Source organism: Parasteatoda tepidariorum, chromosome 9 (genome assembly GCF_043381705.1).
Source record: "Parasteatoda tepidariorum isolate YZ-2023 chromosome 9, CAS_Ptep_4.0, whole genome shotgun sequence".
Classification (NCBI taxonomy): domain Eukaryota; kingdom Metazoa; phylum Arthropoda; class Arachnida; order Araneae; family Theridiidae; genus Parasteatoda; species Parasteatoda tepidariorum.
The window spans coordinates 37927078-37950643 of NC_092212.1; the positions used below are offsets into that span (position 1 = coordinate 37927078).

Sequence of the window (23566 nt, forward strand, 5' to 3'; positions counted from 1 at the left end):
TAATATGCTCTGCTGCCCGTGATTACAGAGCACGGAAGCGAGCGGAGCAGGAAAATGAGTCGAACTAGTGATCCTTCTACGACTGCTGATTCTTCTACAATTAACGTCGCAGGTTGCGAAGTTTAACTTCTTCCGCGCGGAGGGACTTCACGCACTCTTTTTTTTTTTTTTTGTATTGCTTAAAAATCTCCTTCAGATGGGCTAAATGAGCACATATTGAAGTGAGAGAAAATTCAACAGCTTTCTTTACTTAAATATTAGAACTATAGGCTTCAAATAGTGTGAATTGCATATTGTGAGAGCCAAAAATTTGTATCGTATAAAAAAAATCGTAGAATTTTGCTTTTCTGTAAGATTTTGAATGCGTGACGCAATGTTTGCACGAACTAAAGGTAAAGATTTCAATTACCTTTGCATGTTTCTGTTTCAGAGTCGTATTTCAGGTCATTATCACATATACATTCAGTAACATTCAGATTTAAGTTGTAGCCGCATGTTGCTCTACTTCCATCTTTACACGTCACATAGTTATTATCACAATCAGTCACAAGTTCACAGTTGTTCCCATATGTTCCGTTACGGCACTGGCAGAAGTAGTAATTACCGATGCTCCTGCAGAGAGCTCCATTCTTACAATAATCTCCTGTATTGCACGTTTCTATAAAAAGTTTAAAAAAAACGGGCATTTGAATATATCCTTAGAAAAAGTTACAATTATTTATGAATATAAAATATTGAGATTATTTTTGATAAAATTGTTATGGCACTATACACACGCGCACAAAATGATAACATGTTTTTCCGGAATGCAGCTTTTTTCCGGAAGTTCCCTTTTCTATTTAATTTCTAAACTTAGTTTTAAAAAAAATAGAACTAGTTAATTAGTAAACTTGAGGTTGAAACTTCGATGTTTTAAATTTGCCACTTAATGCTTCATATTCTGATTATTGCCACTTAATGATTGGTTATTTAGACAAGTTATTCCGGGTGTCTAACTACATACTATGTCAGGAAAGGCTGATTATAGTTACCTCTGCACGATTCAGTTTCAAAGTCGTATTTCATGTCGTCATCGCAGATACATTCAGCGACTTTAAGTGCTGCATTGTACCCACACATTGCTCCGCTTCTGGGTCTGCACGTCACTTTTTTATCATCACAATCAGTCACATTTTCACATTGGTGCCCATATGTTCCATCAAGGCAATTGCAGAAGTTGTAACTACCAATCAATTTGCAAATAGCTGCATTTTGACAATCAGTTTCCGTACTACATGTGCCTGAAAAGTAAAATTTCAATTTCATTTTCTTAAAAAATTAAATAAGCAAAAATGGTGCTTTTTAAATGTTAATAATTTTATCTAAATAAGTCAATTAAACAGTTGTTTTATGTTTCCAAGAATTTTTACTTATTTAACAAAAGTGCTAACATACATTTTCTAAACACAGTTTTACTTTAAAGATTCAAAAAATTTTTATAATTTTGAATAGATTACGATTCCCAAAGAAAAGAAAGATCACGTATTTGCTTTGCGCATTATGCATTTTTTTTTTTTTGCATCTCAATATTGTTCTTTTTTAAGATTCAGATGAGACAGATCTTAAATGGGAGAATGGAGGAGCAATGTGCAGGATGAATATAAGAATTAATACTTTTTAATACCTTATACCCTTGAGAACAAATCTTTTTTAGATATATTTTTATATTTCTTTCACTATTTTGTATCAATTTAGGTCAAAATAAGTCAAAAATATTTTATTTGGCATTTTAATGATTATGGACATAAAATACAGCATAAAAACTGGTGTCTTTCAGTGTTGAAGGTAAAATATTTAAAACAGGGCTAAATTTTAAAAAATGATTTTACAAATTTGCACTTATTTGCTGTCGATCTAAGAGAATAATTATTTTTCATGGAAATGTCTTAATTTAAAAAAATTATAATTTATAAATTTTTGAATATGAATGAAAAAATGTTCAAGCCACTTTATGGGATTTTTTTAAATACAAATATAATTCCAACGATCTAACAGTTTTTTTAAGTAACTATAAGAAATTTTTTATAATTAAAAAATACTAAGATATATTTTTCCTTGTAATTAGAGCGTTAGAAGAAAAATATATATAAAAGGGACACCAGTGTCCCATCTGAGTCAAAAGGTTAAGTAATTAAAATATCTCTCTCTTTATAGAGATGTCTAGACTAAGATCAGTTTACTTATATACATACTGAAAACTCTTATCAATGATCAATTAGCTATTATTGCCTAACAACCAGCAATTAGAATGTGTTTTATTTCAAACTACAATAGTATAATACAACTGGCAGTCATTAACAACTACAATATTACGACAATAAATTGAATAATAATAATCAAACCATATAGTTTAGCCTCTAACTTGGGCCATTTATCCATTTAAAAAAATACTGAATTTCTGTTTCATAAATCTATGGATGTATATTTTTGCTTTCTAATACCTTATAATCATAGAAAAAAAATTATGCTTGATGCTTTATGGAGGATTATTTATGAACAAACGACATGTCTCTTTGATAAATAATTTAAAAGCAATATCAGAAAAAAAGCATTGATAGTGTAAACACATTATTGAAGAATGAACATCTTATTACTTTTTTAACAGCCTTACTAATTGACGCCTTGCTCAGAAAATTATTTCGTCACTAGGCATTTTTTTTTATCATTTTTTGCATTTCGAATGAAATTAAAACATTTTTATTCTTTATTTTATGTGGAAGCATTTATTTAGCTATTTAAAGATGTATATAGAGCAATAATACTGATTGGTACTAAATGAACCGTTTTTTTACTGTTACAAAACCATAAAATTTATCTTTTTCCTTTCGTCGGTGATGAAAAACTAGAACAAACTGTATAAATTCGTCAAAAAAATAGTTTAACAATAAAAAGCTTATACAAACAAATTGTTCCATATTTTTGTTTCAAATGTTTTATTATTTTCACAAGTAGCATAAGAATTTAGAGCTATATTTCAGTTTTATTGATGGTCAATAATTAGCACAAGAGAGAAAGATGCGTTACACCAACGAGATCGAAACAGAAAAGTTGATTCAAATGAAATTTGTATTTCAACCCAATATCCTACCAGATTTTTACCTATTTTGCTACTACTCTTTTTTTTACTGTAGAGGGTTTAAAAATCACCTAGAAATTATTAGCAATAATAATAATTAATTAATTGCGATAATTGGTGCTACTGGTATCGTATGGTAATATGTATAGGCAAATATCTAATTTAGTAATAAATTACTTTTACGGTGTGATTGAGTTTTTACAACCCCTTAACGAAATAGTACCAAAATAAATGTCTATCAAAAGTTTCACAGGATTTATAAATTGAAATTTCATTCATAAGGAGTTCCACCATTCCTGCAAAGATAGACTGAAATGACAAAAGAGTTTCGGGTGTTCGAATGCATGCAATAGAGAATGGGGTGTCCTAGTAAATGACATAACAGAACCATGGAAACAAGACCACGGTATCCTAGTGTTTGAAGCTTCGCCAACTAGGTTTGAAGAATCGGACTACGGTCTGGAGGAGCTAGAGTTCGATTCTTGACTCCTCTTGATTCTCGACACACAATATACGTGCTCCTAAAATCTGTGGTATCGAAAGTCCTGTGGTCAGTCACTGTGCATTACCATGGGTACAGGGATTTTTAGAAAAATCTCTTCACCTTCAGATCTATTCCTAAATTGAGGAAGTGAATATGAGAATAAGTGGTGCTGCCATCTATCCGAGTGATTCGGAGTTAATATACTTCATCTTATTTATTAAATATGATACAATATCTTACATTATACTTTCACCCTTGCTGTGCTCTTTAGACAAACAAAAGGCATAACTTCCTGACTTAATTTGCAAACGGCCAATGGCTGTGGACAGTGGCCCTCATCCCCCCCAAGCTCTTGGGCGCATTCTCGGGCAAATTCTAAATTCCCCCCCCCAAACTATTCGTTTTATTTAGTGTAAAAATTCCCCCCCCCTGGTGGGGGCCCCTGGCTGTGGAGCTTGGCTTGTCCAAGTGTCATTAGAAACAACAACAGGTAAAACGTATATGCAGATATGTTTTAATGCAAATACTAATTTGTTCCGTTTTACTGTTCTTTAGTTCTTCAATGGCCTCAGTAAGCTTAAAATGCAAAATTTTTTGAACAGCTTATAGTATAAATTAATTGGTATACCGTGCATTCACAATAATGCATTAAAAAGTGTAAGTAACACACAAAAAATATACAAAGCATCAATTTAAAAATAACATGAGTCAAAATATTATTAAATATTAAAAAACAAGCATATAAACAATAAGGTAAAATGAAGTTTAGAGGAATATCGAAAATTGATGTTATGCTTTGTATCAATTTTTTAATACTTTTAAAAAAATCGGTAGCTTAAAAAAACAGGTCAGTCTACTTTTCTAGACTATCTGTAAATTGCTTTTGAATTAATATAGTAACTGGTTCATTTTATACAGCATTACTCTCAATACTACGAGGACAAGTATTAAATCATTAATGTATGAATTAGAAATAAAATCAAACTGGAACAATTTATTTGTATATCTGCACGTGACATAATTTTAAATAGTGTTATAACTTAAGTTAAAAGATATTAAATATCGTATAACAAATCAGAAGAAATATTGACAATAAGTACCTCTGCATACATCATTTTCAGTGTCGTATTTCAGGTCATTATCGCATATACATTCAGCAATTTTCAGTTCAGGATTGTAGCCGCATGATGCAAGACCATCGAGTTTGCACTTCACTTTGTAATTTTCACAATCATTCACTTTTTCACATTTGTCCCCATATGTCCCCTCAAGGCATTCACAGAAGTTGTAATTACCAATGGATTTGCAAACAGCACCATTTTTACAATCAGATTTAGTACTACATGTTTCTAAAAATAAAGTTACGCAAATTTTTTTAATTAAGTCGTGCAAAAATCTGTTCTAATTTTTGAGTAAAAAATTTTTAGAATTTATGCATGTTAGTTTTGTTTTATAAGAGAAGTTGTTGTTTTTAATGAATTTGTGACATGAATGCCAATTAGGGTTTTTGAATGAATGACAAATGGTACTGTTGTTCCACCTGCTTTTAATTTAACTGACTTTGTTAGAATTAATTTAGCTGCTTTTATTAGAACTGACAGTGTGTTCATATGTACTTAAATGACAATTGTTATTTTTCATTTTTAAAATAAACGTTAGATTTATCATGCATGGCTTTTACTTTCATTGCTTAATAACCACAGAGAGCCACGGTGACGCAGGGTATACAGTATTCATCCCAATGAGGTAACTCAGATTCGAATCCTAGCAGTAGCTGGTCAATACGAATTCTGCTTCCGAATCGCACCGACTAAAACGCTGACTTAAAATATCCTTAGTCGTTGACGATCATGATCTAGAATCCATTGCCATCGGGATAACCGAGGGTGGTTTCAGTGGTTTTCCATCCCATGTAAGACAAACTCGGATTAGTTACATCCAGAAAGTCCTTCATATAGGCTAGAATGTCCCAATGCTCCATCCATGAGCTTCCTTTTCTTCTGGCTTTGGTTCAAAATGGCTATGGAGATAAACATTGATAGTTGTAAACTCAAAATTGGGTCGTCGGTTCGACGCTGGTTATAAAATAAAAAAACGACTGCAGAATACACTTCAAATGGTTCATGTGAAAATGGTGGACAAAATTATGGATAAAATGCTGTTTAAACTCTAAACTATAAGGAAAACCTTTTATCCTGCTATAAAAGTTTTGGAAAGTTCAACTTATGAAACTGTTGGCACACAAATCTTTTATCCTTAGTAACATTTTTGTCTACCCGTGTCCCATAGTAGACACGGTTTCCAGATGATCATTGAAATCAAGCATCACTGGCTGATGTCAGTCAGAGACTAATTTTGATTAGTCTGGAAAAGGAACGAGGGTGAACGGTATTAGTTCTCGCACATTGGTCGTCAGGATATCAAAGAACAGAAATGATCCCCTCCGCAGAAGAACAAAAATGTAAGAGCCTGATCATCTTCAGTGATGTTTTCCAAACTATCTACCCCATTGTACCCCATTGCACAGTTCTAGTGCAACGTAAATTACGTATGGTTTGTCCACAGTAAGAACTCTCCCCTCCACAAAATCTGAGCCAGTCTGTTGTAATGGCAACAAGAATAGCACATTTCAGGAAGGGTAGCTTCTCTTCAATCTAGAGTTAACACAATAGACCGGAGAAAAAGATTATCTTTCTCTCGCCCACTGGAGCCAAAACCTGTCCTAAACAGTGACCCCACACCCCTACTGAAAATAGTTATACCTCGTTACCATTGTAAACGCCACGGGTCCAGACTGAAGGCAAGGGGAGCTCTTACTTTAGACAAACTATATTATAACCACCAGTTATTTCTGCAGATCTAAATAGAAGGGCCGTTTGACATTTTTGTACTACCATTGAAAGCCCTTTTTCTGATTTATACCACAATCTCTTATTAATTTTTGTAAAGATAGGCGAATTAAGTTCATTCTATAACGAAGTAGCCCATATTAAACTTTTTTTAAAAGAGCAATGTTTAATTTATTTTACCGATTTTAGTTATGACAGAATTTTCTTTTAGTTCCCTTTTGTTTTATAGGTGTAAGTCTGAAAAGTTATTAAAAACAAGTTTCACGTCCCTGCAAAAAGACGAAAATGCTGACTTTTATTAATATTCGACGAAAACGTAATCGCTTATCTTAAATATCATTCGAAATCATAAAATGAAATAGAAATTTTAAATACGTTTATGAAATAAACTAAAAAAGCGAAAATTCTTTTCTTATTTATTTTTGTTAGACTAAAAACGAAAAACGTTAAAAACGTTACTCTTTTAAAGATACGAGTTGATTTTCGGTTGTGATAAAGTTAACTACGAAAATGATGCGTCTTGCGTTTTCGTTTTAGAAGTTACAAAAATAAAAGTGATTTTCTGCTTTAAGCCTTCAACTTGAAAAAAATATATATATGGTATATTTTTTTTATATTAATAATATATTTTTATATATTACGTATTTTTATATATAATACATTTTTATACATAATATATTTTTATATACAATATATTTTTTATGCTTTGGTTGGCAAGTTATAAGCATTTCAATTGAAGATAAATTTAGTTTACACGATGAAGGAAACTAATTTAATTTACACTAGAATAGGAATAAAGCTGAGATGAAATTTGAACATTAACTTGGAAAAAAAATTCAACTTATGATAAATTCTGTTCGCAATATACTCTGATTGAAAAAGTCAATTAATGACTGAAAGTTGTATAACCATCCATTAATTATAGCTTAGAGGTCCAGATAAATTTGACCACACTCCCTCATAGGAAAATAGCACACATTTCGATTAAAAATGAATTCCGACTGGAGCTAGTATTCTTAATTCTATTTGACATAGCCAGGAAAAAATTTGAAATTCAATAGTCATCCAGAACAAAGACGCATTTGCGAAGTAACAACTAATAAATTAACACTAATTTTAATATTGTGACAAAAAGCTAATTAATTATACTTTCAGATGTCAGTTGTAGTACCGTTTTATTTACTTCAAGCAAAAGTAGCAAAATGGGTTATTAATGCAACACCTCTTAGAAGAAAAAAAGGCCAGCACACGGATAACCATAAATGAAAAATCCAATACTTTTGTAGTCCGAAAGTTGTGACATATTTTGTATTAATTTCCACTGCACAATTTAGTAGCCCTAACATTTTAACATCTTTCTTATTTCCTCTAGTTGGGCAGCGTATGTTCGTTACGTCGGACTACTAAATTTATTTGTGTCATAGAATTTATTTGTGTCCTTCTCGCTCATACGAGTTTTGTTTATTGGTTCTGGTCGGGGGGAAATTCCCAAGGATGATTGGATATCCTGCCATCATAATTTTTATCCTCTGCGAAATACTACTCCTCATTGGTAGTTCGACGAGACGCGCGCAAAATTGAGCACCTTACAAAAGAACAGTTTGACAAAGCACCGCACTCCTATGGTGCTTTCGTAGAGTGATCAAAGTGGTCATCCACCCGCTCTCTAATCACAGCACATCATGCTTAATTTCATCTATCCACAGAGAACCGCGTCTTATACTTAGTCAAATGTGAGATTTAATTATCAGAAAAGGCAAAACAGGCAAAAATACCAGCAACGAATTAAAGGCTCTAACTAGTCGTAAAGTTGACGAAATTTTTAATGTAATGATCAAATAAGAGTAAAATAATAAAAATTTAGCTATAAAGAATCATGACCTCATCTAAAAGATACTATGACAATCTTATCACGGAGAACTGTGGAGTTACTATTCAAGAAGAACTATTTATATTTACCTCTGCACTCTTCTGTTTCAGAATCGTATTTCAAGTCATTGCCACAAATGCATTCAGTGGTATTCAGATTCAAGTTGTAGTCGCATATAGCTCCACTACCTTCTTTGCAAATCAAGTTTTTATTGTCACAGTCAATTACATTCTCACATCGATGCCCATATGTTCCAATACGGCATTCGCAGAAGTGGTAATTACCAATGTGTTTGCAAACAGCTCCATTTTCGCAATCGTCATCTGTTTTGCACGTTTCTGAAGAAAGAAAAAAGCAAATTATACTCTAATTTATCTCGTGTGGCTTATGTGGACACAAACAAAACTTTTCTTAAAAATAAAAAAAAGTAATTTTAAAAAATATAAATTAAAATTAGTTTATGAATCATTAAATATAAGATGGGGAGTGGCGGTGGTTCAAGGGATAGAGTGTACGCTTTCCAATAAGGTGAAACGGGTACGAATCACAACTCTGGCTGGTCAATACGAATTCCGCATCAGGCGTGAACCTACCACAGTGCTGACGTAAAATATCACCAGTGGTAGACGGATCATAGATTAGAGTCCCCTTTCCGTCAAGGCTAACCGGGAAAGGCATCCGTGGTTTTTCTATCAATATATTACAAATGCGGGATAGTTTCATGAAAAAGTGCTCCACAAAGACAAGTTTCACCCAATACTTGATCAATGAGTTCCCTTGTCTTCTGGATTTAGTTCAAGCTTACAAAGCTATAGAGTAGAACATTGGTAGTCGTAAACAGATAATTGGGTCGGTTGTTCAACTTTACAAAAAATATGAGAAAGGAAAAGTTCAAATTATAAATAAAAACAGCACTATATAAAATGAAGTTCATAATAGTTTTTAGTAAACACTTTTTAAAAAAAGGAGGAAAAATCCTTTCTTTCTCAAACACGGTGTTTCTCTAAAACTACATTAAGTATATAATTTCAGTAAACTTGTTGAAAATGAAAACTAAAAATTATACATAATGGGGGTTGGAAGTAATAAAAATATATTGAAAGATGATTACAATGATTGTTTTTTTTTTCAGTTACATGAAACTTTTAAACGAATGTCAGATTAATTTCAAATCTGTGATCGGTTTTTCTTTATAATATGCAGTTTTTATGCTATTGAATAATATATTCCTAACTAAGATTTTTTTAAATTCCCTTAGTTCCAATACGCAAAGAGTGGTGGGAAAAAGGTGATATTTCACTTTATGATGCAATTTGATCTTTATTTATTTATTATTTTTTTTAAAATTATTTTCAAAAGAACACGCAATTGCGTATGTATGTATATAGACCTATACGTTCTTCATAAACTTGTGCGTTTAGAAGAAAAAAATAAACTGAACTAAAAATAACACTTTGAAATAACTTTTTGACTTTCTTCAGAAAACTAACTTCACCTTTGAAATCCCCACACTCGAATGAGGTAAGATCAATTACTTGTTTAAATACAGCAAGTGTTATTCAGTACACCTTCAAGTTCCTATTAGTTATAAAACAGGTTTCAATATTTTTCTCCGTTTAGTCAAATTTTAGTAGTATTTTAACCTTTAAAAAAATATGGTAAGTGCTCTTACATGTGTGTACGCTTTTATATTCCGTTTTGTCTTCAAGTCTATAAACATGGACTAAGGGTGGTTATTATGGTGGTTTTGATGTTAGTTTTATTCAAGAAGCTAAAAATAATTTTCAGAATGATATTTCTTTTTTGCCAGAAAGAAAAAGTTTATAAAGAACTAATAGGTTTATTTACATACAGTGCATCATAAACCACCCAGAATAACTTTTCAACGGATTCGGATTTCTAACCCCAAAATTAAGGGGGTAGCCGGTGATACATGGTTCCCATAGTTTAAACAGGAGAGCGATCTAACGTTTGGAACCCTTAATGTTAATTTTACCATTTGCGCATTTAGCCATATCTCGAGAACTATTTAAGCGACTTGAATTGAATAGTTTCATGAGAATTTGAGTTTTAAATATACGACTTCTTTAAGATTCGATTTTTTTAGGAACTATTCAACTGACTTTGCTCAAATTTTGTATTTTGCCATGTAAAATTAGATAATTTAAAGTCATGTAAAAATTTCATGCCTATATAAAATTTTTCCCATTTTTCGACTATTATTTTAAAAAATAATAAATATTTACTAAAATTTATTCTTCACATCGAATTATCTTTGGATAAAGGAATTTTATTAATATATGCAATTTTTTTTTCAATTCGCTTAAAAATTTCTAGTGATATGGCAAAATACGTGAGAAGTAAAATTAAAATTATGGGATCCAAACTTTGTATAGCTCTCCTGACCAAACAAACGGGATCATATTCCCCACATTGCGGCAATCCTCTATATTTTGGGTGTTTGAAATCGAATTTGTTGAAAAAAAGCTTTCTGATTCGTTGAAATTTGTTGATATGTTTATTCAGAGAAAGTACTTTTTTGTGTAGTATTTCGTAACTTAAAATATCGTCTGTATATACTAATTAATATATATACTAATTAATTAGTTATATATACTAATTAATTAGCATATCATTTCTTATCATTAACTTAAATGTATTATCGCCTTCTACCTACTACTCACTACCTAGAGCAAAAGTGATGACACTTAATTTTAAAAAATCCTCTTTATGGGAATGTATTTTTAAATTCCATAAAAACTGTAGATTGCAGAAGGAATCCGATTACAAATTTGAAATCAATGTCACGAAAATCTAAATCAATAATAATAATATAAATAACAACAAAATATATATAACAACAGAAAAAAAAATTCCCCAGTTTAATTTATGCAATATAAAAATAATTTGTCTAAGATAACTATAATCTATGAGGCCACTTTCTCAATTTAGACATAGAATAGAAGGGGAAGGAATTTTCCACAGATCCCTGTACCCTTGGTACTGTTCAGCGACCGACCACAGGAGCTCCAAAAATTTTAAAGAGCACGTACTTAGATACGAGCGCGTATCTAAGTGCTCGTTGGGTCTAGTATCGAAACTTAATATAAGGAAAATATATTTAATAGAAGGAGTATGACAGTAATATATCTAAAATAAGGGCAATATATCTAATATAAGATGTATAAATGATCTAAATACTAGCTCTTGCAATGCTTAGATGAAAGGAAAAGATATTCTCCTGTAAAAGACAGACATATTTTTTATTGATAAAATTATGTAAATATTTTAACTGTTGCTGAGGTTTATAAGAAAAGCAAATGAAAATCAAAAGTATACCTCTGCATGAATTGATATTGGAATCATATTTTAATCCATTGCTACACAAACACTCTGGTCTTTTATCTAATACGTTAAATCCACAGACAGCACCGCTTTCTGTATTGCATATTAATGTTTCTTCAACACAAGAATTCACACTTTCGCATTTGTCTCCTAAAGTACCTTCTATACAGTCACAAAAGTGATAGTTTCCCACAGTTTTGCAAGTACCTCCATTTTTGCATGGTTCTGTTTCATTACATGTAACTGAAAGTAAAATAAAAAATTTTAAAAATCTGCGGATTTTTTTCAAAAACTGAAATTTGATAGTTAAAAAATAATAATAAAAAATTAGCTTAATTTATAGTTCGAAAAATTTCGGAATTTAGAATTTCTGATAAAATATCTTTTCTTTATTTACTTTAATTGCTCCGGGGTTTAGCGAAGTACAGATAACAATAAAAAGAATATGGAATCCTAATTTTCAACAGCTTTTTTCACAAAAATATTCAAAATATATTATTCAATTTCCCAATACTGAGCCGTTCTGGGTCAAGGGATAGAGCCTTCCAATTAGGTGAATGGTTTCAAATTCCAGCAATGGCTGATGGGTATGCATTCCGCACCCAGCTCGCACCCACCAAAATGCTGACAAAAAATATACCCATTGATAGACGGATCATGGGTTAGAGTCCACTTGCCACCGGGCTAACCACGGGATTTCCGTGGATTTCCTCTCTGTTTAACGGAGATTAGGGTTAGTTCTATTGAACATGTTCTCATCGAAGACAAATTTCTTCCAAAGCTTGATACAGTAGTTCCCTTGTCTTATGGGTTGGTTTCAAAATAAGGGTTCGGAGGTGAACAATGGTAGTCGTGAACTCAAAACTGTGCCCGCTGTTCAACGACAGTGATAATATGAAATAAAAGTTGCCGATATTGTATATTGTGAGAATCTGAAAATCGCATCCAATGAAAATATTGCTTTTCATGCAAAAAGTAGTATTGTGTCGAAATTTAAATCTGTTCTACTTTTACCGATTTTTTGTACACATTTTTATTAATGTAAACACCAATGTAAAAGAATATTCATAAATAAGCTATATTTTCATTTTTTCAGATTTCTGAGATCCTTTTATGCGAAATTTTTAGATTGTATTGCTTAAAAAAAATATTCGTTTTATTACGAATGAAACAAGTCATGCTATTTTGAACTAAATAAAAATGCAAGATTTTCCCGTTATTATCTCACTTAATCTGTACTTTAAAATCACTGTTAAAAACGATGTCAATGAAGCATTCATAAATTAACATTTTAACCGTGAAAAAAAAATGTTTCCGCAAAGATATCGCTCATTTGGTGAGACAAAGACGTAACTGCAAAATCAAGTTACGTCATTGTTTCACCAAATGAGCGATATTATTTACTAGAGCAAAAGATGGTATTAAAGTTATCAAAACCAGTTTTATTGCCGGAAAAAATTTGGAGATCTTTGTAATAATCGCTTTTTAACGCCTCTCTTTTTTCTCCGGTAATAAAATAGATTTTAATTCATTCCGTTCTTTCTTTCACAATAGAAACTCTCCAGATTTTGAAAGTATTTTCCTCTTGATTTAGGGTTAATTTGCCAACCTTAATGTGTACATGTTTTTAACATTAATCTTGACATGGCTCTGAAAGGTAATATCAAGAGTAATAATTATGGAACACCCAGTTTTTTTCTCATTATCAGTTTTCTTTCCTTACTCAAAACAATGCAATATTGCAAATCAATCAAAAATTTCCTTATATATTGTGTAGGAAATTAATAAATTTGTTGAGAAACATTACTCTAGGGAACAAATTTTTGTTTGTTTTCGTTTCATGAAATTTTTTAACACGTCTTAGATACTTTCGTAACTCTAATTTCAGATATTTCTCTCCAAATTAATTTTTTTTTATAAAATTTTCAACCTTTCTTTTGTCAAAATGTTCAAACTTAAAATTTTTATATATAACAAGGGATCGCATAATTGTAGCGTCAAACTTCTAGGAGAGCACATCATCACAATTAAAATTGCATAGAAGTAGATACCCGTAAATGTCGTCATACGCCGCTAGGTGGCTCTTCCCTATTATGAACTGTTTTTTCGTGTGTTTTGAACAGATCATAATAAGGAAGCGCTACTAGCCGCACACGAAGACATTTTCGGGTATTTCCTCTGTAATTTTAAATCCAATGATGTGCCCTAACTCCTTAAAAGTTTGTCGCAACGTTTACGTGACTCTCTATTATAAACGATGTCATTAAAAATAAAATTGTTTAGCTTTAGAAACAAAACTCATTTCATATTTGAAATCCCCGTTCTGGAATTAGGAAGGATCAATTACTTGCATAAATGCAACCAAAAATGTGTTCTTCAGTTTTATTAGTCTTTAACTTACCCCTACAAATTTCTGTATTCCCGTCGTATGCTAAACTAGAATTATTACAGATACATTCAGCTTCTTCTAATCGTACGTTATAACCACAAACTGAATCAGATTTTTCATTACATTTTACAACTTCATCAATACAATCGGGTATTATTCCACAATCATCACTAAAAGTTCCAGGTAAGCATTTACAGAATTCATATTTTCCCATTTTAGTACATTTTGCACCATTTTGGCATATTTTGGCACATACACCTGAAATAGATAAAACAGAATTACCACATGAAATAATTTTTTACTACACAATTAACATGCTAATTGATTTAAAGTTTCAGAAACTGTTGCGTGTTTTAGTTTATAGAATATATTGGAATGAATACCAAAAACTTATAAAAGCGAAATATTGTCTAACAACCATTAAATAGTCTTCACATAACAACTCGAAAGAAAAGAAAAAAAAGTAATATTTCTAAGCAAATAAAGTATACACTCCTAGGTTTGGTAAATTTTTAAAATGTCTTTTGAAGTTAGAAAAATAATAAAAACATTTAATTAAAGTATTTTCGTTCACTGCTGTATTATTTTCGGACAATTGCTTATTCTTAGTTTATTTATTTATTAGAAGAGTAACAAAGTGACTGAATTTTATTCAATTTACACGCATTAATAAATAAACAAATTGTATATAATAAACGTGCGTATTTAATTAACACATGCTATATTATGAATTTTAAGAATTTTAAGCTTTATCAATTTTAAAATTTACCTTAAATAATCTTTAAGCAATGATGCAAATTATGAATCGAATTTTAAAAAGTCGTATCCTTAAAACTTTATTCCTTAGTTACTATATTCGACCAAATTCGCTCAAATTTTGTATTCATTAAAATGATACTTATTTTATATTCATTAAAATGATACTTATATAGTATTCAGTTTTAGAAAAAAAATTACAATTTTCACGCACCCGGAAGCATTGCCTCCAAATACGTTTTTAATACTTATCATCGGAATACAAAAATATACCTCTTTATGAACCTCATTGCTTAAATTTCGAAAGTTTAAAAATGTCAAATGAAAATATTTAAATGCATGCTTAGTGATAAATTGATATTTTTATTGTAAATTTTATTAGATAATTATCTTTCATACAATAGGAAGGCTTTCTTTCTCCTACGGTTCTCTTATGTGGTACATAATTTTTATAAAAATTCTAAACGCTTGATTATGGCGTCTATTCTCTAAGACGAAACTATCTAATAATAAGTAAATCTTTAAGGAAATAACTAAAAAATTGATACTTTATATTAAGAAAAATTTATTTAGCATTTTAATCTTTATTCTGTAAGCATTAAGATTACTTAAGAAATAAAATTCATACAAGATTTTCTTATTTATCCCCAAAGCACAAAAATGCACGATTACTCATTTATTGAGAGTTAAAATCTTTCTAATTCGTACGGGTAATCGTATTTAGCTTCAGCAACTAAAATATATAAACAGGAAAAAAAGTAAGTTCTATGCTTTCAAAGGGCTCATTTCGAGTTTCATAAAAATCACTAATTGTTTTAAATTCCAAAGAAATAGAAATTGAAGAGCTAAACATTTTTACCGACGCATTTCCTGTTCTCAATTTTGTATCCAGGTTGGCATTCGCATCTGAATTGAGTAGCATCTTTTTCGTCATTAATGCAAGTAAAGAATTCTCCTTTTTCTTGACATATTTTGTTCCCTCTTTTGTCCTCACAACCAGTTATAGCTGAAAAACAAATGAACTGTATATAATATAAGGAATTTAAAACAAATTTACTTTTTAAGCACTTTAAAAATTGGTCATGAATTTCCAAAATATATCACTACTCTTTTTGAAATCAGACGTTAATTAATTTGAGACATATATATTTATCAGCACATTTATTGTTCTTAATTTTGTACCCTGATTGGCATTAATTAGAAAAGTTAAAGAATTCTCCTTTCTCCCTCTATTCCAATCTTTATAAAATTTTGGAACTCGAATACTGAAATATTATTTTTCAGATCAGTAAAAGCATTTTTAATTATTTTTCCCCACTGTTTCAAATTGACGTGCTTGCGATGAACTCTCAATCATCCCTAAAGAAATTGATCATACATACTTAAATAGTAGTGTGAGTTTTGGAGCCATAAGTCCCGCAGTGGACTGATCGTTAAGACACGGTTCCCAGCAGATCACCGAAGTCAAGCATCACTGCCTGCGGTCAGTGTGTGGGTGGGTGACCCCTTGGATCAGTCTGCGTAGGGACCGAGTGTGTGCGGTATTGCTCTTCGTTAAACTGTTCTTCCGTAAAGTGCTCGATTTCGCGTGCAGGTCGTCGGGCTACCGAAGCGGGGGTGCCATACCCTCTGTTGAGGATCAAAATTGTGATGGCATGTTTTCGGATCATCCTCAGGGATGTTTCCCAGACCGTCGCCAATAACCCATTGTGCAACTCTAGTGCGACGTAAATGAACAAATCAAATCAAATTAGAAGCCATAAACCTGTGTATCCTGCTCTAAATTCCACGTTCTTACATAGTTCCGGACAAAGAATATTGTTGTGACTCGGGATGAAATTCTTTAGGCATTTGGTATCACATGATTTACTTTCTTTTTAGTTCAGATTAATTATCTAAATTCTGATGAACGCTAATGTGATTAAAATTCAATAGTTTTCTGATAATTTTGCAGTCAGGAGAGAAAAGAACATGCAATATCCGGAGATTATATCGAAATTTTATTCTGTTCTAGAAAGTGAAGGCTTACCACAGCATGACCAATCTTCCATCCTCTTTTCTTCTCTCATAGAATTCCTTAATCGACCTTAAGATCTTGGCTCGTGACAGAAAAAAAACTGTATCTGTTTTCCAGTTTTTGCTTTGTAAAAGTTTTCTCTGCATTTTGTCCGAATCTAAAGCGAAATCTAGGAGCACTCTATCTCTCCATGTCAAAGACGCTTATTTTTTTGAACGCTTTTCAAAAACTTATTTCAAGACAACTGACAGTTTTTTGAGTTCACACATATACACGTGTCTTTTCAACACCTCCAAAGTTTGCGGGTTCGTTGTAATTATGTTGAAAGTCATGTTGCCAGTCTCAAAAAATCAATCAATCAACAATGAACAAGAAACACAAAACCGGAAAGCATATACCAATGCAATTAAAGAGTTTAGTGGAAGAACCAGGTGAGTGATATTTTTGGGGCATTTATGAATGAGTGAAAATAAAATAAAGTAGTGACATCAATAGGGTATATTTAACAGTAGGGTATGTTCACACTTTAACCTTAAGAAAAATACAAAGAGGCACATCCATGTCCCTATGCTATGTTAACCGTTTAATCACATTGATCAGACATCAATGATGTTTGATACCCTCCAATTGCTACGGAATTTCCGTAGTTTCAGAAATCTTCTTTTCAGGTGGTAGCAAAATTAATGTCTTAATATTTTAAAAAAATTAATTTTAGCGTAATTTGTTCACTATTACTTATAAAAGTGCAGGCCATATGGCTAGATTCTTAAGTTCGGATAAAAGTTTTATGACAGATTCATTTGCTTAAAAAATTTCTACTTTGGTTAGCTACCACTAGAAAGAATTATTTTCAGAATCCTCATAAGTTGGAGGGTATGCATCATTAGTTATCTGTAATAATAACCAGTTAAAGAGAATAATTTGCGATATTTCCCACATTGACCAAAAGAAGAGGTTATTCTTAATATTGACCGGTTAGTGTTAATGATAGCCGGATTTATTACTTTAACAGTAATGTATATGTATCATCTAAAATTAGTTTAAAATCATTGACGTCAATAATATTTTTGCGATTTTTTACGTTTCTAATAAACGAAAGATACCATTTCCCCCTAATTTTGCCTTTGAATACTTAATTATATTTTGATACATAATTATATTTGATTTATGCATAATAATATATAGATGATTTTAAATTATTTACTTCTACGGAGGCACATTTTAAAAGAACTCTCTAAACAAAATAAACATGTGATTTCCGATAACTTTAGAAATATTAATTTGGTGGCGTAATACACAAATACCACGTTAATAATGCTCATTGAATTTATCTGACGTAGTGCCTAAAAGATTAAAGTAAGTCAAATAAACTTTTTTTTATCAAATAGAGCTCTAGGTTGTCAAATATCAGTAATGATATATTTATAATATTTGTAAAACTAAATTGCCCTTAGTTAAATGTAAGACAATTTCTAACTCTTGAACAATTAGAAAATTCCATTTTCGTGTTTCGCTTATTCCACTTAAACAGTTTCTCGTAGAATGTTCTAATGTCGACAGTGACCTTTTTCGTGTTTCGAACTATCTGTATGCCAAAGTTCATCGTTTTCGGATTGATGGCTTAGGAGTATATACAGAACACATATATAGGCATACAGTCATTTATATATACACATTTATATATATTGTGTATCCATATTAGCAATCACTCTAGTAGTAACATTTATTTTAATATGGCTCATGGAGAAAGTAATTATGCTTCTACTTTTTCAATGAATAAGTCTAATTTTTTTTTTAAAAATCTACGAAACCTAACTTTCGTAATAGAGCTGATTAATTTAAGAAAATAAACAATTGCGAATACATCGTTTTCGAAATATTTGTGTTTCGTAAATTCCAATTTCACTCACCATTCAGTAAGTCTAGAGCCATGTCTATTAAAAAAATATGTAACAAAGTTTCTCTGTCTTTTCCTTGCTGTGAAAAAATGTGTCAAACTTGTTACAAAAGCTTCGAACAAAACAAACATGTGAACATGAAGCGAAAGTGAAAGTTTTCATTAATTTTAGTAGTATGTGCAAAGATAAGATATTTTTTTATATCCGCTGTTGAACTGCCGACCCAATTTTGAGTTTATAACTACTAATGCTCAACTCCGCACCCTAAGTACCGTAGTAATTTTGTACCAATCCAAAAGACAGGGAAACTCCTGGACCAGTACCCCCAGATGTATTGATTTGTTCTGTGAACATGGAGGACTTTGAGACTCGACAGATTTAACGTGCATCAGTCTCCATTCACTACACGGTTTTTATCACACTCTCTTCGTATTGGTAAACACGTAAAATTGGCGGCTCCTGCTGCGATCCTTTCTGCTAAAAATATCGTTCCAACTCTATTTTAGATATCTTGCTGTAAGGATTACGTTTCGATCAAACCAATTAGGTGTTGCAATTGGAATGTTTTGAAATTTTGTTACTACAGACATAAGAGACACGCAATCGAATTTAACAACATTCTTAAATGCATAGACTACAATGCTTATGTACCGAATTTAGTTCCATTCACTTAAACGTATGCACTCTGTAAGGTCATATGTCAGCAAAATTATTTTATATTCGCCTTGTATATTGACTACAATAATAGCACGCTGCTAGACGAATACAACATGGGATTTTTTTCACAAACGTTATTTACAGTTCTTCATTTATTTTCTTTTTTTTTAATAATTAAGTGTAAACAACACTAATTAAACACCAAATGACTAGCAGGCATTTTTATCCCTACTCTGAATTTATTTGAATATTTTATTTCGTGGTCTGTTTCTATAACTAAAGCATTGTGATTTATTAGCACTATCTTTGAATGTATTACAGTGGTATGTTTAAAAATCTGTAAATAATTTAAAATGTTTCTCGTTTAACATTTCTTTTATTTCAAGCATTAAAAATAGTTCTTATGTATATTTTTTACCGATGCATTTGGTGTCCTTTATTTTATATCCAGTCTGACAGTTGCACGTGTATTTAGATTCGTCTTGTTTATTGTTATAACAAGTCCAATGCTCTCCTCTTTTTTGGCATTCTTCATTTCCTTTTAAGTCTTCACATCCTATTGTTACAGAAAAATATATAAAAATATTACATTTTAACATAAACTTCATTAAGAAATAGTGAATACATTTTTAGACATAAATTTGTTTTTGCTACTGTCTGCATTTTAAGAAACGTTTTTATTAATAATAGTTAAATTAAAAATATAGTGAACATCAGAAGCAGTTCATTTTTTAAAAATTTTATCAGCTCCAAACAAAATTCTCGCATAATATCAAGCTTTTTATATGTCTATGTCTTATATACTCATGTAGATTGAAACTCAAAATCATTTTAAATTAGATTTTTAAAACTGAAAATGAAATATTTAGGCATGAATTATATTACCAAATTAAATATGAAAATAGAATTATTATCTAGAAAACGGAAGAGGTAGCAACTATGTCATATTTTAACCAATTTAATGTGCTTGATTATTGTTAGGATAATATAAATTGGAAATTATAAAAAAATATTGCTATACTATTGATAAAACATTAAAATATTGATAAAACATTAAAAAAATATTAAAACATTGCTATATTTGCTATACTTTTTACATGATTATTGACAGGTTCTTATAATTGTTACAAAGTGACTCATTATTAACAAAATCTGAGTTCCATACCTTTTTTAGAATTATGTAACTTTCATAATAATAATAATAATTGATGAGGTTTTAACTTATATGCAATCTCAAATTTGTACTCAAAGTCACCTGATTTTTTTTTGCTCGGTGGTGTTTACATTTAATATTGATATATAATATAAATAAGAAATACTCTAAAAAAGTGCTCAAATTGTTAAATATTTAATGAGTTTTTAAAGATTTGATAAGATAAAATGCTGAATCATCATCAAGCTCAGTTTACTTTATAGGTTTACATATATTTTTTGATTTTATATCGTATCTCTTTTCTCAGCTAGTATTTTGTACAATAACCTTTAGAGCTTTCTCGTATATGAATCTTTTATAGATATGATATAAGTCTCAAATAGTTTGAAGACCCAAACAGCATAAGGATTTACCCTCATTTTCTAAGAAGTGTTGTACCTTCAAAGCTTCTGATTTAATATTTGAATTTTTGCCTTAAATATGCTAAACTATTTCCTCAAATGATATTTTGAATTACGAAATCGAACAACTTACGTTGTTTGAATAAACGTATCTTTGTTTTCAGGGATTTAGATTTAAGACCCACAAAAATGGTGAGAAGTCACAATCAAGAAATTGGTCCCATAATATATGATTCCATAAGTTTAGGCTGGAGAGAGTTCAAAAGTTTTGATCCTCTTTCATACTGAGTAACATTTCTTTGATTTGTTATATTTTCAAAATTTACATTTCTCAAGAAACAGATTCCATTCAAATTTTGGGCTTTGGCATTTAAATAAAGTAAGTGCTTCGAAGTAAGAGCTTAAAATGAAGTAAGTGTTTGTGTTCTTATAATTTACAATTCCTTTGACCATTAATCAAATAAACAATGTGAAATTATAAAAAAAAAAATTTTGCTCTGAATTTTCTTTTGATAAACCAGTTTTACAATTGATTGAAACAGTTATTTTATTAGTTTTATTTCCTGAAATGGGGTGAAGTGCTTTAAAAGCGAAATTAATGTTTAATAAGAAGTAAAATTAATTTTTCTTGCTTTCATATTTCTGATTAGCTTAAAAAGTTCTCGAGATATGGCAAAATACGCAAAAAGTAAAATTAACAATAAGGGTTAAAACATTCGACCACTATTCTGAGTAAACATATGAAACTATATTTTGAAGATTACATCTTTTCCCAAATTGCATCGGCCTATAAAACAAATCTAAAAATAAGTACTTTTTTTAAGGCAAGTATGATTTCCGTCTGATTTCGTAAATTAAAATAACGTGAGCATTTTATTATGTTTGAAGTTAGTCAATCTAATCATGCAACTTGGTACGTGAAAATCTAATCATTAGATGAAAAGTTACTAAAGTGTTCGCTTTTCTATTTTTCACACTGTACTATAATGTCTAACATACATTTCTATAAAGAAAATATATTGAATTTTTTGTCATGTAGATTTTTTTAAAAAACAATTAAATTTTAAAATCTAAATGATGTTAGGTTTAAGGTTAAAATTGAGTTTGCTATAGCGAGTCTTATGCCAATGTTTGTGTGTATGCAGATCAATTAACATTAATTTATGAACATATATTTTAAAAGGTTGTTTGGAGTATATTTTGCTATTTTCTTTAAAAGAAAGGTAATTTGTTTTCGATAAATTATACCAGCCAAATGTTTTGGAGAAAGAGAACACTTTGATATTTCTTCAAAACATAATTTAAATAAGTATTTTTGCGGTCTTTGACTTTATTTCCTTGTGGGCTCAGTATTATATTAATGAAATCAATAAGAAGGGGATTTTTATTTAAAATGAATTTAAGCGTGTAATAGATTTAGCTATATTTACTCATTCTTTATTAGATTTTTGGTGCTAACTTAATTTATTAGAAACTTAAGCTTTGATAATCATTCTTACCTTTTTGGCATTTCAGATCTGAGATATTTGGCGGACAATTGCATTTATATCCTCCAGACGGTGTTGTTTTACAAGTTCCACCATTTCTACAGATTGTAGGGTTTTGAGTACATATATCTGAGAGCAAAAACGATCATACACACTTGATTATTAATGTATTCATATACAAAAATTACAAAGATAATTAAATTGTAACAATGCAAAATTATCTAGAATATTTTTTCAAACACGTTATCTGGACTTTCAAAAATGTTGCAAACTGTTTTTTTTTTTAAGTAACATCAGAAACATGTACTTTCTGTTGGCTTCCACCATTTAATAGCTGGTCATAAGAATTCAAGAATGTTAGGTATAACTTGTCTCTGGGAACATCAGTTATTTCATCTTTAATCGTATGCTTCAGTTTACGAACAGTTGCAGTTTATGATCTACACACATTGCTTTAAAAGTGTTCTTGAAGCAATAATTCATATACATAATCCCCCAAGCCATGGAATCTCATTGTGATAGCAAAAGAACGCCCAGCAGCAATCTAGTGTTGCAGGATGGCAAGCCGTTTATTTCTAGCAAGAAAGATATTTTTTACTGACTTACTATAAACATGACAATCTGAATTATAATCAAATTGTCATGTTTAAAGTAAGCTTATTAATTTTAAGTAAGAAAATAATTAATAGATGGTACCCATTTTTTCTCATAAAAACTCAATCAAACAAAATGTCTTATCTTATTTATTATTTAATCCCATTTGTTAAATCTGAACTGCAAAGAAAGAAAATTATATATGATTCATACAGCAGAAAAGTGCATGTTTTATTCCTAAAAACTCGTGCTTCTGAATGTCCCTTAGTACATTTTGCCACACAATAATTAAGCTACACAATTAAGACTTGTAACATCAAATTCAGAAATGCCTTTTTTAAAAAATAATAATTGAAAAATCTGGATTTCAAAAATTCAAGACTAATTGCTAATTAGATTCATTTGCAGTTAACGCTATTAGCGCAGACAAACATAATTTTATTAATTTCTATTGTATCATTTGTCCAAATAGATGCGTAACAATTTTTGATCGTTCCTTAATATATATATATATATATATATATATAAATGAAGTAATAATAATAATAATA

General features: G+C 30.4%; 1 protein-coding gene across 1 annotated transcript in view; it reads right to left on the reverse strand.

The window, feature by feature from the left end:
- LOC107446126 (neurogenic locus notch homolog protein 1) overlaps nucleotides 1-23566 on the reverse strand; it is a gene marked incomplete in the record, with an annotated part of 98987 nt that overhangs the window by 42354 nt on the left and 33067 nt on the right. The window contains 9 exon segments of the mRNA XM_071184773.1: nucleotides 410-658; nucleotides 1032-1280; nucleotides 4700-4948; nucleotides 8408-8656; nucleotides 11658-11906; nucleotides 14065-14310; nucleotides 15668-15814; nucleotides 19799-19936; nucleotides 22434-22550. Of these exon segments, the coding sequence (XP_071040874.1) occupies nucleotides 410-658; nucleotides 1032-1280; nucleotides 4700-4948; nucleotides 8408-8656; nucleotides 11658-11906; nucleotides 14065-14310; nucleotides 15668-15814; nucleotides 19799-19936; nucleotides 22434-22550 (1893 nt within the window).